The sequence below is a fragment of the Diceros bicornis genome, chromosome X (genome assembly GCF_020826845.1).
Source record: "Diceros bicornis minor isolate mBicDic1 chromosome X, mDicBic1.mat.cur, whole genome shotgun sequence".
NCBI lineage: Eukaryota > Metazoa > Chordata > Mammalia > Perissodactyla > Rhinocerotidae > Diceros > Diceros bicornis.
The window spans coordinates 45742180-45760763 of record NC_080781.1 but is presented as its reverse complement, the minus strand read 5'-3'; the positions used below and the strand labels follow the sequence as shown (position 1 = coordinate 45760763).

General features: G+C 36.3%; 1 protein-coding gene across 6 annotated transcripts in view; it reads right to left on the bottom strand.

The window, feature by feature from the left end:
• WNK3 (WNK lysine deficient protein kinase 3) overlaps window positions 1-18584 on the bottom strand; it is a 159265-nt gene that overhangs the window by 90313 nt on the left and 50368 nt on the right. For all 6 annotated transcript variants that reach the window (XM_058535911.1, XM_058535910.1, XM_058535915.1 and 3 more), the window contains 5 exons: window positions 14558-14730; window positions 13571-13791; window positions 12695-12852; window positions 4430-4518; window positions 408-627 (listed from right to left, as the gene is read on the bottom strand). In XM_058535911.1, coding sequence (XP_058391894.1) covers window positions 408-627; window positions 4430-4518; window positions 12695-12852; window positions 13571-13791; window positions 14558-14730 — 861 coding nt within the window. The remainder of the gene's footprint in view (window positions 1-407; window positions 628-4429; window positions 4519-12694; window positions 12853-13570; window positions 13792-14557; window positions 14731-18584) is intronic.

Genomic DNA, 18584 nt, shown 5'->3' with positions numbered 1-18584 from the left:
CCGAATAGTAACTTCAGTCACCAGCTACGTGTGTGCTTGCCACTCAGGTTTTCAAAACAAAACAATATATTACTTAGGTAAACTATAACGAAAAGAAAGGAATGAGTAACACAAAAGTCAGAGTAGATATTATCTGTGGTGATGAAGGAGGGGAATGCAACTGGGAGGGGCACACAGGTGGCTTCTATGGTACCAGTAGTGTTTTATTTCTTAACAAAGGTAGTGTTTTATCATTCTTTATACTGTACATACAAATTTAACATACTCTGCTGTAAAGATACAAATTACAATAAAATCACAATTTAAATAAAGAAAAGGAGAAAAGGAGAGGAAAGAAAGCAATGAGAAGAAAGGAATCAATCCTGCTACTATAAGGGGTGGGGGAAACAGCAATAGGATTCACTTACCATTTCATACGCTACTTCCTCAGGTGTATCAGTTTCTAAATTGAAACTGAATTCTATAGCTTCATTGTCTTTGTGCTTGCCTTTCAATTTTTTAGGGTCCTCAACCCAGAGTCTTAAAGCCAGGAATGAATTTGAACAATCATATTCCTCTGCTAACTCCACCCTCAGTCCCGTATCCTCAGCAAAAAATGCATGGTTTAGTAGGTCTCTGACAGACAACCTAATAAACAAAATACATATCTCATTATCAATTCTTCCAATCATAAGCAAGATACAGAACCCTTAATTAGTAAAAATTAATTGTATCAAAGTAACAATCTCATTTTAAATTTTCTATTAATTAAATCATTAATCTGTCTTGTTATAAAAACCAAATCTTATATCCAACTTATGGATGCAAAGAAATCCCAACTAACATGCATTTGTGGTGACCTTAATTAAAGATTAATACTAGTAACATACCGAGATACTCAAGTTTAACATACCTAAAAGTATGCCTAGAGAGAAGTGGAGAAGTGCTACAGTACATCTTAGGTGGACTGAGTAGCCACTAGCTTAAGTTACCAAGACTCAAACAACAGATTCTCGGCAAAGGAAACTAAAAACTCGGAGGAGGGTGCAGGGGATAATTAGGCCCATGTGTGTGGCGATGGACTGTAATTAGTATTTGGGTGTGAACATGAGAACATGATGTAACCCATGCAGAAATAGAAGTATAATGATGTACACCTGAAATTTATACAATGTTATAAACCAATGTTACCACAATAAACAAAAAATTAAAAAAAAATTCTTCCAGATATACAAACTCTAAAGTAAATTAGAAATTCAAACTCTTTTACAAATGTTACAAATAGAAGTCATTGACCCCATTATCAATAATTAAGTTGGTGTACTTCACTGTTAAGAGAATGCCACAGGTGAAGCTAATTTATAATTTATTCAGCACAGTCCCGTGGTTTTCTTAAAGTATTTTAGTGTTTTAGGCCAAAGTATACATACAATGGATACAACTCTAGACTAATAGGGATTAACCATCTCTGAAGAGAAAAAAAGACAGGGATTCAAAAGATTCTTTTACAAGCTTGGGCAGTTAATTTCCTTTCCTTTTCTTTAATTTCCCAACTTCTAAAACCAATATATAATATCTAATCTATCTGTATTACAGACCAAGGAGAGCTAAAAGTCATGTATTCCATAATGTCTATGTAGAAAGCCCTTCCTGTACTATTTATAACAGATAAAGCATATTGACAGCATGGTATCCTCTAAGTCGAGGATTTTGAAGCTTCTACATTTTTAGTGATCAAGAGACAAATACTTAACTAAGTGTTATAAAAAGAAGAAGCTTGCTCAGACTAATTAGTTTTAAGGTTAAGGTGAGATGTGTTTAAAAAGGCACAACCAAGTTAAGCCCTCTGCCTCTCAACGAAAATTTTGCCTAGGTACTTTTACTAAGGAATAATTATAGCAATAGCAGCAGAAGATGCCATTCATTAAATACTTATTACTCTGTTAGGTATTTTATATGAATTCACTATCTTTTTAATCATCAAAATAGTACCTGTTTTGAGTAACAGCTAAATAACTTGCTCAAGATCACACTGGCTAAGTGTGAGTCCAGATTTGAATCTTAGTCTGACATTGAAGCCTGTGCTCTTTCCAATACACTAATATGTTACGAATCCTTTTGAATATTCCAGTGTTGTCTGGTAATAAATCATACTTAAAATGCTGTACAAACAACAATCAGAATCCAAACTAAAATGGCTACATCAACATAGTATTTTTAGCCTCAATTAAAAAAAGCACGCCTAGGGGCTGGCCCCATGGCATAGCGGTTAAGTGCACGCGCTCCGCTGCTGGTGGCCCCGGTTTGGATCCTGGGCGCGCACCGACACACCGCTTGTCAGGCCATGCTGTGGCAGCGTCCCACATAAAGTGGAGGAAGATCAGCACGGATGTTAGCTCAGGGCCAGTCTTCCTCAGCAAAAAGAGGAGGATTGGCATGGATGTTAGCTCAGGGCTGATCTTCCTCACACACACACACAAAAAAAGCACACCTCAACTCCCACAACTCAAAAACAACAACAACAAAACAGCCCAGAGCCAGCCCTGATGGCCTAGTGGTTAAAGTTCGGCACGCTCCACTTCGGTGGCCCAGGTTCGGTTCTTAGGCATGGAACCACACCACTTGTAAAAAGAGAGAAGATTGGCAATAGATGGTAGCTCAGGGTGAATCTTTCTCAGCAAAAAATAAAAACAATCCAATTTTAAAAAGGGAAAAGAACTTGAATAGATATTTCTCCAAAGAAGATACACAAATGGCCAGTAAGCATGTGAAAAGATACTCAACATCATTGGCCATTAGGGAAATGCAAATCAAAACCACAATGAGATACCACTTCATACACATTAGGATGGCTATTACTAAAAACAGGAAAATAACAAGTGTTGGTGAGGATGTTGAGAAATTGGAACCTTTGTATGTTGCTGGAGGGAATGCAAAATGGTGAAGCCACTGTGGAAAAAGTTTGGTGGTTCTTCAAAAAATTAAACATAGTATTACCATATGATCCAGTAATTCCACTCCTAGGTATATACCAAAAAGTAGTGAAAGCAGGGATTCAAGCAGATACTTGTATACCAATGTATACAAGTGCATGCAGCATTATTCACAATACCCAAAGGTAGAAATAACCCAAGTGTCTATCAATGGATGAAAGAATAAATAAAATGTGGTGTGTGTGTGTATGTATATATGTATATATACACATACATACACACAATGGAATATTATATTATTCAGCCCTAGAAAGGAAAGAAATTCTGATACCTGCTACGACATGAATCAACCTTAAAAACACTGTGCTAAGTGAAATAAGCCAGACACAAAAGAACAAATACTTTATGATTCTACTTATATGAGGTACTTAGAATAGGCAAATTCACAGGGACAGAATGTAGAAGAGAGGTTACCAGAGGTTGAAGGGAAGAAGGAATGGGAAGCTATTGTTTAATGACGACAGAGTTTCTGTTTGGGATGATGAAAATGTTCTGTAAATAGATAGTGGTGATGGTTGTACAACAATGTGAATGTATTTAACGCCACCGAATTGTACACTTAAAAATGCTTAAAATGGTAAATCTTGGGTTATGTATATTTTACCACAATTTAAAAAAATATATTCCTAGATATAGCCTGTTGGTACAAACACTAAGAATGTTCTCTAACAAAGCCGTAATTAAACAGCCTTTACCTTAGTGGCTTTGTATACGCTCAGGTATGCAAAACTAAAGAAACTTAGAAAACTAATAAAAATGAGGGACAGTCCATGAAATGTTGGCGGAAATAATTTCCATAAAGGACAGATCACCCTCATTAATCATAATCAATAAGGAAGTAAAAATCAAAAGACTAACCTACCAGTTAAGTCAGCAATTGTCCAAAGCTCAAATTAAAGGGAAATATAAGATAAAACTAAAGTGAGTTGTCCGTAAGAAAAACATGAATTGTGATAGAAATAAACCTAGAATACTATTTCTTGAACAAAAATAGCCCTATCAACTTTACCATTATCGTGACACAAGGACAGATGGTCAAATAAAAAACATCTGGTAAGTGGATGGTTAAATTTTTTTTTTAGCTATCATAAAAAACCATTTAAGTATACTTACCTGAAGGTGACACTACAGAAGCTCTCTACTATCAACTGTTAGGAGCAAATTAACCTGGGGGGGGATCCACTGACTGTTAAACTGATGGCTGAAGGTGATGAAAGCTTGTCACAACACACATAGACAAGCACAAGCCAAATGTCGGTTCAAGGAAAATTCAGCACATGATATCAAAGTCTAGAACGGCAATCAAGATGCACTGATACACTTCACTCTAGACAGTATGGTTTGGCTTCCACTCAAAAGACATGCTCAGCATGATTTAAAGGTCAGAAAATGACCCCGTGCAAGATAAGAGAAAAATGCATCCATCAGTTATGTCATTTCACTACATTTGCACCCACCTTTCAGATTTGTTTTGACGAATACATCCCTCGATGATTTCTTTCACTTCAGGATCGGTGACTTTATTGAAACTGGCTGGTTTTATGCCCTGGGAGAAGAAAAATGGTTTCTAGTCACAAATTAAGCAATTGAAAGCCCAAGTCAACGTGACACTTATTAAAATAATGATTTTTATCACTAAACCATATTCAAGTTTTAAATGAGATAAATATATACATATAGTATAAGTTGAACAACTTTTTTTGACAAGGATTTTTCATAGCTCTACAAATAACAGCTAAAAATTGTAAACAATCTAAATCTCCAACAACAGAAGCAAAGTTACATAAATTATGTGATATATATATATTAATATTACACAGAAACTAAAAATGTCCTCAAAGAAATGTAATAACATGGAGAATTCTCATACTGCCATTAAGTAGGGAAGAAAATAGGATCCCAAAACGTACATACAGTATAACCCCAACTAGCAAAATACAATAAGCAAGTATTTTTTGGAATCAGGAAAAAAACAATGCTATGAAAAAGCACATTTGAAAATTCCAAATAAGCACTTCTCTATAGCAAACATTCCAAATCAACATTATTTCAAAGACTTCTAGAATGGCTAGAAGCCATGAATAATCAATATATATATATATGTATGAAAAAACATATATATACACATATATAAACTTTTGAGAAATCAAAAGTTTTTTACCCTTAAGCAATACTAAAATATTGAGAGAACCTCAAGCTAATTATCGGGTTCTAGGAAGTCAGTAACAAATTAATGAGGTTCAGACAATTTAAAACATCCCTATAATAACTGTTAGCTGCCTGAATCTGTTTATTTTACATTCTATTACCCTTAATTTACGATCTTAGATTTAAAAAAATAATGCACGTAAGATCATTGCAGTTACTTAACAGAAAATTCCAAATTAAGCTAGAAGCAGAAAAGGTATAATAGAACAATTGTCATGGAATGAGGCAATCTAAGATCTAGTTCTGGGTCCATCACACTACCTAACAGGATGCAGAATCAGAAAGTCCAGTATCATATACTAGATAAATCCGGTGAGATTAGGAGTTAATTTGGACCCCAAATTCAAGAAGCCTTAATATAGATGGAAATCTGAATTGTGACACGGCATTTTTGTGACTTTAATATAAAATAATAAAGTCACCATTCAAAAAATGGAGTTATGTTATTCTACTTATAGAAAAAGCCCTCTTTGACCTTTCCATTGATCTCTTACCCACTCTCCAGCCTTCGGTAATTATTGCCTTTCTCTGCTCCTAGGTGAAAATAATTGGGGAGTTGCAACTTACAAAGTCAAGCACAAACTCTTCCACTTATGGCCATCCAACATATGGACCCAAACTAAACAGACATTCTAGCCTTATCTCTTTTTCTCAGCTCTTTGTTACAGAAATTTTCAAACATACTCAAAAGTAGAATAGTATAAGAAGCCCCACATAACTCTCACCAGCTTCAACAACAAGCAACGTTTTGTCAACCTCATTTCAACTATCTACCCCCACACCTTTTTTTTTTTTTTATTGATGTTTTAATGGTTTCTAACATTGTGAAATTTTGGGTTGTACATTTTTGTTTGTCCATCACCATATATATGACTCCCTTCACCCCTTGTGCCCACCCCCCACCCCCACTTCCCGGGTAACCACAGTCCAGTTTTCTCTGTCCATGTGTTGGTTTATATTCCACATATGAGTGAGATCATACAGTGTTTGTCTTTCTCTTTCTGGCTTATTTCACTTAACATAATATGCTCCAGGCCCATCCATGTTGTTGCAAATGGGACGATTTTGTCTTTTTTTATGGCTGAGTAGTATTCCATTGTATATATATACCACATTTTCTTAATCCAATCGTCAGTCGAGGGACACTTAGGTTGCTTCCACTTCTTGGCTATGGTGAATAATGCTGCAATGAACATAGGGGTGCATAAGCCTCTTTGGATTGTTGATTTCAGGTGCGTTGGATAGATTCCCAGTAGTGGGATGGCTGGATCATAGGGCATCTCTATTTTTAATTCTTTGAGGAATCTCCATACCGTTTTCCATAGAGGCTGCACCAATTTGCATTCCCACCAGCTGTGTATGAGGGTTCCTGTTTCTCCACATCCTCTCCAACATTTGTTGTTTTTTGTCTTGGTGATTATAGCCATTCTAACGGGCGTGAGGTGGTATCTTAGTGTTGTTTTGATTTGCATTTCCCTGATGATTAGTGATGTTGAGCATCTTTTCATGTGCCTATTGGCCATCTGTATATCTTCCTTGGAGAAGTGTCTGTTCATTTCCTCTGCCCATTTTTGATCGGGTTGTTTGTTTTTTTGTTGTTCAATTGTGTGAGTTCTTTATATATTATGGAGATCAACCCCTTGTCAGATGTATGTTTTGCAAATATTCTCTCCCAGCTGGTTGGTTGTTTGTTCATCTTGATTCTGGTTTCATTTGTCTTATAAAAGCTCTTTAGTCTGATAAAGTCCCACTTGTTTATTTTTTCTTTAGTTTCCCTAGTCTGGGTAGGCATGTCATCCGAAAAGATTCCTTTAAAACCAATGTCAAATAGTGTGTTGCCTATATTTTCTTCTATGAGTTTTATAGTTTCAGGTCTCACCTTCAGGTCTTTGATCCATTTTGAGTTAATTTTTGTGAATGGCGATAGCACATGGTCCACTTTCATTCTTTTGCATGTGGCTGTCCAGTTTTCCCAACACCATTTATTGAAGAGACTTTCCTTTCTCCATTGCATGTTCTTAGCACCTTTGTCGAAAATTAGCTGTCCGTATATGTGTGGTTTTATTTCTGGGCTTTCAATTCTGTTCCATTGATCTGTGTGTCTGTTTTTGTACCAGTACCATGCTGTTTTGATTACTATTGCTTTGTAGTATGTTTTGAAGTCAGGAATTGTGATGCCTCCTGCTTTGTTCTTTTTCTTTAGGATTTCTTTAGCTATTCAGGGTCTTTTGTTGCCCCATATAAATTTTAGTATTCTTTTTTCTATTTCTGTGAAGAATGTCATTGGGATTCTGATTGGGATTGCATTGAATCTGTAGATTGCTTTAGGTAATATAGACATTTTAACTATGTTTATTCTTCCAATCCACGTGCATGGGATATCTTTCCATTTCTTTATGTCATCGTGGATTTCCCTCAATAATGTCTTGTAGTTCTCATTGTATAGGTCCTTCACCTCCTTGGTAAGATTTATTCCTAGGTATTTTATTCTTTTTGATGCAATTGTAAATGGTATTATCTTTTTGAGCTCTCTTTCTGTTAGTTCATTATTAGCATATAAAAACGCAACTGATTTTTGTAGATTGATTTTGTACCCTGCAACTTTGCTGTAGTTGTTGATTGTTTCTAACAGTTTTCCAACAGATTCTTTAGGGTTTTCTATATATACAATCATGTCATCTGCAAATAGTGAGAGTATCACTTCTTCGTTACCTATTTGGATTCCTTTTATTCCTTTTTCTTGCCTAATTGCTCTGGCCAAAACCTCCAGTACTATGTTGAACAGGAGTGGTGAGAGTGGGCAGCCCTGCCTCATTCCTGTTCTCAGAGGAATGGCTTTCAGTCTTTCCCCGTTGAGTATGATGTTAGCTGTGGGTTTGTCATATATGGCCTTTATTATGTTGAGGTACTTTCCTTCTATTCCCATTTTATTGAGAGTTTTTATCATAAATGGATGTTGTATCTTGTCAAATGCCTTCTCTGCGTCTATTGAGACGATCATGTGGTTTTTATTCTTTGTTTTGTTGATGTGATGTATCACGTTGATTGATTTGCGGATATTGAACCATCCCTGCGTCTCTGGTATAAATCCCACTTGATCATGGTGTATGATCTTTTTAATATATTGTTGTATTCGGTTTGCCAATATTTTGTTGAGGATTTTTGCATCAATGTTCATCAGCGATATTGGCCTGTAATTTTCTTTCTTTGTATTGTCTTTGTCTGGTTTTGGTATCAGGGTGATGTTGGCCTCATAGAATGATTCAGGAAGTGTTCCATTTTCCTCTATTTTTTGGAATAGTTTGAGGAGGATGGGTATTAAATCTTCTTTGAATGTTTGGTAAAATTCACTGGAGAAGCCATCTGGTCCTGGACTTTTATTTTTTGGGAGGTTTTTGATTACTATTTCAATCTCTTTACTTGTGATTGGTCTATTCAGATTCTCCATTTCTTCTTGGTTCAATTTTGGGAGGTTGTATAAGTCTAAGAATTTATCCATTTCTTCTAGATTGTCCAATTTGTTGGCATATAATTTCTCATAGTATTCTCTTATAATCCTCTGTATTTCCATGGTATCCGTTGTAATTTCTCCTCTTTCATTTCTAATTTTATTTACTTGAGCCTTTTCTCTTTTTTTCTTAGTTAGCCTGGCTAAGGGTTTGTCTATTTTGTTTATCTTCTCGAAGAACCAACTCTTTGTTTCATTAATCCTTTCTACTGTTTTTTTGGTCTCAATATCATTTATTTCTGCTCTTATTTTTATTATTTCTCTCCTTCTGCTGGCTTTGGGCTTTGTTTGTTCTTCTTTTTCTAGTTCTGTTAGGTGTAATTTAAGGTTGCCTATTAGGGCTTTTTCTTGTTTGTTAAGGTGGGCTTGTATCGCTATGAGTTTCCCTCTCAGGACCGCTTTTGCTGCATCCCATATGGTTTGATATGGCATGTTATCATTTTCGTTTGTTTCCAGATAGTTTTTGATTTCTCCTTTAATTTCATCAATGATCCATTGGTTGTTCAGTAGCATGTTGTTTAATCTCCACATTTTTGTCACTTTCCCAGTTTTTTTTTCCTGGTTCATTTCCAGTTTCATAGCCTTATGGTCTGAAAAGATGCTTGTTATGATTTCAATCTTCTTAAATTTATTGAGGCTTGCTTTGTTTCCCAACATATGGTCTATCCTAGAGAATGTTCCATGCGCGCTTGAGAAGAATGTGTAGTCAGCTGTTTTTGGGTGGAGTGCTCTGTATATGTCTACTAGGTCCATCTCGTCCAGTTTTTCATTTAAGTCTAATATTTCTTTATTAACTTTTTGTCTGGATGATCTATCCATTGCTGTAAGTGGGGTGTTAAGATCCCCTACTATTATTGTGGTGGTGTTGATTTCTCCGTTTAGGTTTGTTAATAGTTGTTTTATGTACATTGGTGCTCCTATGTTGGGTGCATATATATTTATAAGTGATATGTCTTCTTGATGGAGTGTCCCTTTTATCATTATATATTTCCCTTCTTTGTCTTTCTTAACCTGTTTTATCTTGAAGTCTACTTTGTCTGATATGAGTATGGCAACACCTGCTTTCTTTTGTTTGCCATTAGCTTGGAGTATTGTCTTCCATCCTTTCACTCTGAGCCTGTGCTTGTCTTTAGTGCTAAGATGTGCTTCCTGAAGGCAGCATATTGTTGGGTCTTGCTTTTTAATCCATCCTGCCACTCTGTATCTTTTGATTGGAGAGTTCAATCCATTTACATTTAGGGTAATTATTGAAATATGAGGGCTGAATGTTGCTGTTTTGTCACTTATTTTCTGGTTCTTTTGCATTTCCTTTGTTTCTTGTCCCATTTGTTTTGGACTGCCAATTCAGTTTGGTTGTTCTGTCTTATGATTCTTCTAGTTTTCTCTTTGTTTATCATATGTGGTTTTGCTTTGATTATTTGTTTAGTGGTTACCTTGAGGTTTGGGCGAAAAATCTTCTGTATGAGATAGTCCATTTTCTGATAGCCTCCTATTTCCTTATACTAAGTCAATTCAGTCACTTTCCTCTTCCCCTTCTAAGTTGCTCTTGTTATACCTTATTCTATCTTGTGTTGTGGCTGTGTGTTTACAGTGATGAGGTTAAATTTATTTTTGGTGAATTTCTTCCTTTGATCTTTGAGTTTAGTATTTAAGTGGTTGCTAACCTATTCCGGTAAAGATCTACTATTTCTCTGATTTTGTCTACCTACTTTTCTCCTTCCTCCAAGCTTTGTGTTCCCTTTCTCTTCTTGTTTTCAGGCCTGAGGGCCTTCTTGAGTATTTCTTGTAGTGGCGGTCTCGTGGCCATGAACTCCCTTAGCTTTTGTTTATCTGGGAGAGTTACTATTTCTCCATCATATTTGAAGGATATTTTTGCTGGATAGAGTATTCTTGGCTGAAAGTTTTTGTCTTTTAGTATTTTGAATATATCATTCCAGTCTCTTCTAGCCTGAAAAGTTTCTGTTGAGAAATCCGCTGAGAGCCTGATGGGAGTTCCTTTGTACGTTATTTTTTGTTTTTGTCTAGCTGCCCTTAATATTGTTTCTTTGTCGTTGACCCTGGCTAGCCTTACCACTAGGTGTCGTGGTGAAGGCCTTTGCCTGTTGACATATTTAGGTGACCTGTTGGCTTCGCTTACTGGTATTTCCTGCTCCTTCCCCAGATTTGGGAAATTTTCAGCTATTATTTCCTTGAATAGGCTCTCTGTTCCTCTTTCCCTCTCCTCTCCCTCAGGAATACCTATAATTCTTACATTTCTAATACAGTTACATTTTCTAATAGAGTCCGATATTTCTCGGAGTCTTTCTTCATTTCTTTTTAGTCTTAGTTCTCTCTCTTCTTCCACCCCACACCTTTTTTTATCCTGGAATATTTTAAAGCAAATCGTAGGCATCATGTCATTTCACCCATAAATTCTCCAGTTTATATCTCTAATAGATATCATGTCATCATCCCACCTAAAATAATTATGAATAACCCCTTAGTATCATCTAAAATCCAGTCCACACTCAAATTTTCGAAGTTGTCTAAATGATATCTTCTTATAGTTGGTTTGTTCAAATTAGGATCCAAACAAGGTCCAGACATTACCTGTATGGTGCATTAGAGCTGGTGCATACCAGCTGACAAGAGCCAACTATTACATTTTCAGGAATTTTGCAAGCTGATTGTTAAACACAGCCATTTAAAAAAATTAAATGATATAAACTTATAATTAAATAAATTATATTACAAGCCAAGATAATAAATACTGAAAACACCACTCCCTAATTATTTTACTATTATTTATGCTCTTGAGGTTGTTTACATTTATTGTAACTACATGGTGGAAATACTATATAATGAGTGCCACTGTGCATCCCTTCCTAACCCTGCATTCAGTGAGGTCACATTGGTGACTTGAAATCAGCCATGGTGGGAGTATTTACACCAAGGAAATGAGCAAATGCTAGAAATCCGTACTTTTTCTTTTTCAGAGAATCAGTTGTTAAACATTTACCAGCTCACCACTACTTTTAGGTCTTTTGTATTCTGTAACAAGTCCCTCCACCATTTTTCTTTCATGAAATTGATTTGTTGGAGAAACTAAGTCATTTGTCCTACAGAATGTCCCACATTCTGGATATTGGTCTTATTTCTTATTGTCTCCCTACACAAACCTCTAGAGTCAGATAGACTTGGGGTCAAAATCCACCATTATTAGTAGCTGTGTGAACTTGAGTAAGTCACAACCTCTGATTCTCATTCTCATCATGCGTAAACTGAAGATAGCACCATCTTGTAGGGAAATAAAGATGAAAACTTGTGACATATAGCATGTATTTAAAAATGGTACCTATTAGTATTAGTTACCTGAAACACTCTAACAATCTCTTTCGTGGACTATCTTGAGCTACCCAACTGGATATGAAGTAGACCTCTGTTGAACAATCCTAACACTTTGTTTCTACCTCCCTTATGTCACATACTATACTCCCATCCTCTTATTTTTATGGTTATTTGTGAATTTATATTATTGTTGTACTAAACATGTGAGCATTTGTGGGTAGCAAATACTTCTTACTCATCTTTGTATTCCTTGCAATTTCTAACACAAAAAAATTACTCACAGCAAGGAATCAAATACTGTATCTGTTGAAGTATATTTTGAATGTCCTTTCATAATCAGGCTTTTAGAATTAGAGGAAATCGTCAAAACCATTTAGTCAATCTTTATTATTCAGCTTTGGAAAATAAGATCCAGTTAATAACCAAAAATTCTTTAGAAACAAATGGATAGAGATGATATTTGTACACTTTCCCAAACATACTAATACAGAGCATTTTATATGACCCCAATAGAGTATAGGTATATAGCATAAATATAAAGCATGTTTCATTACAGTTATGTTAAATTGAGCACTGTTATACAGAACTAGACCAAAATTAGATTTGACTAAGTTGACTTTACTAACTTCAACATGAAATGTGGAAATTTGTGAAGTAAAAAGAATAAAGTTATACCTACACTAGTTACTTTACGGTATATTTGAGCTGCATTCTGACACTCAGAATAAGGGTACTCCGAAGTAGCCATTTCCAGCATACACATTCCAAAAGCATAGACATCCACACACTCATCATAGTGTTCTTCATACATCTCTGGGGCCATAAATTCAGGAGTCCCTACAAAATGACACCATAACCACATTTATATTAAAAAGAAAATTTTATCCACCAAGATCACATTCTCTTTGCCATAAGGATTATGTGAATTAATTTCTGCTCCCTTAAAGAAAATGTATAAATATAAAATTTCTTGAACACGTGCTATATCTACATCAAGCAAGCACTTAAAGAATTTCCTTAACTTTCTGTACTGATAAAGTACAATTTGTAATGCTCAAGATTAGGTAATGATTATTAAAATCTATTTTCATTTCTATCCTTCCTTTTAGTTATTCAAATTTTTCTGAATTAAATTAGTAAACTCCTTTTCTTAAACCCTCAGAACCTTTCCATAATCTTAAATATCTCCCACAAAATAAATGCACTAGGATGCCTCTGAAATAAGTCAATATATAATAGATATTTCAAAGCAAATTCACATTCCAGGCCAGGGGTCAGCAAACTTCTCCGTAAAGGGCCAGATAGTAAATATTTCAGGCTTTGTGGTCCATATGGTGTCTGTCACAACTACTCATCTCTAACACTGTGGCACAAAAGCAGCCATAGATGATACATAAACAAATGGGTGTGGCTGTGTTCCAATAAAACTTTATTGAAAAAAATAGGCAACAGGACCAGATTTGGCCCATGGGCCATAGTTTGCTGATCCCTGTTCTAGACATACAATTAACAAGTCTCTCTTTACCCAACCAACAAACTATGAAATGTTAATCACCAATGACACTCTTAGCAAATGATGTGCGCATTAAGGTGGCTAGTCCTAGATCACCAATCTTCACAGATCCAGTGGGTCCCGTGATGAAAATATTGTCACACTTCAGATCCCGGTGAATAATAGGAGGAGTCCTAGTGTGCAAGAACTGCAACCCCTTTAAAATTTGCCTGCACCAGCTCCTTAACACCTTTGGTTTCATGACTTTAAATCGTTTTAAGTACCTACGCAAAGAAACAAAAGACATGTAAACAAACATACCTAGCTTACCGTATGAGCACTATTAGGGGAAATCATGGAAGCTAGCTGATGTTGTATGTACTATGATTGCCATCACTGAGTTGTTTTCTATTATCTGTTATAGCAAAAAATTTTAAATCTAAGGCCTCATTCTTAGAGAAGACATCCTACCAAGTTTAGCATTTTTAATCAAAAAAAGAATTTCATTCTATTCAGAGTGGCCTTTTGTGGAATGGCAGCACAATTTTAGAAAGAAAGTCCTTCTCTACTTCCTAATAACTACTCACACAGGGTCACCAGAGGGTTTAACTATATAAAATTTTAGTGCAAAGATGCTAGGAAACAGAAAAAGTTTACTCCACATTTAATAGTTACAAATATTATACCATCAAATGAAAAACTATAGTCAGAAACAAAACAATAGACTATAATTACACAGTACTGCTTATTAGATATGTGAACCTGGCAACGCCCCCAGCCTTTCATTATCTTTTACAAAATGACATTATATTATCTCTATAATGATTTCTAATTCTAAAATTCTATGATACCTCATAAATATTAATTTCTCAACATTCTTATTTTCTAACAAACTTCATTAACATCCTAATTTTTTAACCTGCCCTAAAACAGTCACTAGATTCAGATTCTATAAATTCTTTCCAGTAGTATTCTTTCACAAACAACTTTCATGACTCCTGAAAATTATTTCCAAATAAAACTCCACTGGCACTATCAGGGTCAACTTACGTCTTTAAAGTTCCTGATGTCATAAGTTCAGTTACTAATACAATACATTTCTTTCCTTTTAATATAGACTCCCAGGAATCATAAAACCGAACTATATTGGGATGTTGGAGACCCTTTAACATCTCTGCTTCTTCCTTGAACCTTTGCTGCTCAGCTTTGGTTAATTTCCGGTCCTGAAATAGAGGAACAAGTTCCAAATTAATGTATAAAAATTCTCATGCACATTTCTAACACCACTAAAAGGAGTGCTTTATTTTATTGTATTTATGTATGCATGTATGCATTTATTTTCACCAGTAAATTCTTTTCTCAGGACCTATATAATCACTGATATCCTTTGTCAGATAGCTACTTTGACTCCTCCCATACAGCAACGCAGCAGTTGCTATATTTTAAACTGTTATGAACCCACCTGCATAATAAATCACATACCTTGAAAAACAGTATGTTGGACTGAACTAAACTTTTTGTGGTAATCATTTCACAATATATACATATATCAAATCATTTTGCTGTACACCTTAAACTTATACATTGTTATATGTCAATTATAACTCAATAAAATTGGAAAAATAAATAAAAAGTAAAATTTCCTTGGCTAGAAAATAAAAACAATACCTAAAAATGAGAAAAAGTAATGAAACAGATAATAGGAAAGTTTCCCTAAAAAATCCCTGAATTTCCACAGCTAAAGGATCTATAATGTCAGGGCAGAAATACCAAAATGTTAGACACCTAGACATTTATTCTGGTTAAATATCTGAATTGCCACATATATTTCCAGACAGAAAAATAAGGTTAACAAACAGCAAAAGACCTTCAAACAGGCATTGGACCTCTAATCTGCTACATTAAATGCTAGGAGTCAAAGGGGCAATGATTACAGAATGCTGAGGGAGGACTGTGACCCTAAAAGTCTGAACCCAGACAAGCTATCAATCAAATTTATAAGGGAATAATACACACATTTGAATGAAAACAAGGAGACAGAAAGTACACCACATCACACACTCTTCCTGAAAATATTACTAAAAGAATATCAATAAAAATGTGGCCAAATAAAGTTGGGTAGAAAAGGAGGGTGTGGCATATGATAAATAGTAAGAAATTTCCAATAATGTTTACTCAGTGCTAAGTAATCATGGCTAATGTGCTTGGTAAAATTGAATGAATTTTCTGAACAGTAATTAGAAAATACATAGTACAAAAAGAACAGTCTGGAATTAAAATTCCAGAATATTTCATTAAAACCTAACAGAGAAAGAATAAAAACACTTTTTGTCTTGTGCAAGGGGGAGCAGGAGAGAAGGGACTGATAGAACTATTTTAAGTTTTGATGTTGACAGAGAAATAATCAAGTATGCGAGTTAAAAATTTAGGTAGGGGAGGGGTGACGTCAGCATCATGGTGCAGTGAGCTGTCCCCTTAGACTCTCCCTGCTAAGATACAACGAAAAGGACATTCATAGAGCAACAGAGGACATTGACACAACACAAAAGACGTCTGAGAGACCAAGGCAGACGTACGTCTGAAGGTGGAGGTGCTGGACCACCCGGAGGAAGTGGAAGGAGGCAAGAAGAGCTCCTCTCCCTCCCTGGGCAACCCTGGGCTCCGCTGCACACACCTTTGAGCGGAGAGGGAGGAGGGGCGGCCCACTTCGGGAACATCATCCCTCTCCAAGTTCCCTCACAGCCCATGGGAAAGCCCCATACAGAGGTAACTGAACTGTTGGGGAGGTATCTTCATCAAGCTAGCACCCTAGGAGAGCAGATAGTGAAGGAAGAGCAAGAAGCCCCTGGGATCGTACAGGCGAAAAGAAACCGACACTTCCCCCAACCAGCTTGGGCAGAGCGTCCGCGCACTCCCTAGGAAAGCAGCAGCTAGAGGCCAGGGAACACGGCGGGCTCAGGTTACACAGCTCTGGACCCCCAGACGGTGGCAGCAGGTGGAAGCTGCAAACAGACACTATCGCTATGCAGAGGCACAAATCCATGCCGTAAAACAGTATGAAAAAATATATTAAATCTCCAAGCCAGAAAGAAAATGACAAGCACCCAGAAATCAATCCTGAAGGCACAGAAATTTATACTCTAAATGATAGAGAATTCAAAGTAGCTATTGTAAAAAAGCTCAACGAGTTACAAGAAAATACAAATAGACAATTCAATGAAATCAGGAACTTCTTCACAAAAGAGATCGAAATGATTAAGAAAAACTAATCAGAAATGTTGGAGATGAAAAACACAATGGAGGGAATAAAGAAAAATCTGGAGTCTTTAATTAACAGAGCTGACAATATGGATGATAGAATTAGCAATCCAGAGAACATGGATACAGAAATGCTTCAGATGGAGGAAGAGAGAGAACTAAGATTAAAAACAAATGAAGAAATTCTCTGAGAAACGTCCAACTCAATTAGGAAATGCAACATAAGGATTATAGGTATTCCAGCAGGAAAAGAGAGGGAAAAAGGATCAGAGAGCTTGTTCAAAGAAATAATAGATAAGAACTTCCCAAACCTGGGGAAGGAGTTGGAAATACAATTGAATGAAGTCAACAGATCTTACAACTATATCAACGTAAAAAGACCCTCTCCAAGGCATATAGTAGTAAATCTGGCAAAAATCAATGACAAAGAAAAAATATTAACGGCAGCAAGGCAGAAGAAATTAACTTGCAAAGGAACCCCTAAGAGGCTTTCAGCGCATTTCTTAGTAGAAATCTTACAGGCTAGGTAAGAGTGGAGTGATACATTCAAAATTCTGCAAGACAAAACTTTCAGCCAAGAATACTCCACCCAGTGAAAATATCCTTTAGATATGACGGAGAAATAAAAATGTTCCCAGATAAGTGAAAGCTCATGGAGTTCATTGCCACAAGACCATCCCAACGAGAAATGCTCAAGAAGGCCCTCATACCTAAAAAAAAAGGGGAGGATGCAAAGCTTTGAGCAAAGAGAAAAATAGGTAAACAAAATTAGAAAAACTGCAGCTCTCTGTCAGAATAGGTTAGCAAACAATTATAACATCAAAGATAAAGGGGAGTGACGTCACCATCATGGCAGAGTGAACTTTCCCCTTTAAACTCTCCCCCTCAAAATACAACAAAAAGGGCATTCGAATACCAACAAAGGACACTTACACAACACAAAAGATGTCTGAGAGACCCACACAGCCGTACAACTGAGGATGGAGGAGCTGGAACCCCCAGATGAAGTGGGGACAAGTAAGGAGAAATCATCCCCCTCCCTGTTCGATTAGTGACTCCAGGTCCATGCAGCTCCTGGCGGGGTGGCCCTCTGCAGGAAAACCGTCATTTCCAAGTTCTCTCACAGCCTCTGGGACATTCCCATACGGAGCAGACTGAACTGTTCTGAGCACCCCAGAAGAGCAGACAGTGAGGGAAGAATGAGAAGCCCCTGGGAACAGGCAGGTGAAAGAGAGAGCCTCTCCCCGTGCATGCCTGGCGACTGAGCACAACCAGTTGGCCAGAGCACCTGCGGATCGCAGTGGGCTTAGAATACAGTCCTCTTGACTGTGGCAGCAGGTGGAAACTGCAACCAGATATTTTTAGGATGAGGAAAAATAAACCAACAACTGCAGGCACGATGCAAAAATATATTAAATCTCCAGACCAGAAAGAAAATGACAAGCACCCAGAAATCAATCCTGAAGGCACAGAAATTTATAACCTAAAGGACAGAGGATTTTAAATACCTATCCTAAAAAAGCTCAATGAATTACAAGAAAATACACATAGACAATTCAACGAAATCAGGAATTTCTTCACAAGAGATTGAAACTATAAAGAAAAACCATTCAGAAATGTTGGAGATGGAAAACACAATGGAGGAGATAAAGGAAAATCTGGAATCTTTAAAGAACAGAGCTGACAATATGGAGGAAAGAATTAGCATTATTGAGGACAGGAATGCAGAAATGCTCCAGATAGAGGAGCAGAGAGAACTAAGATTAAAAGGAAGAAATTATTTGAGAAATATCCAACTCATGCAGGAAATGCAACATAA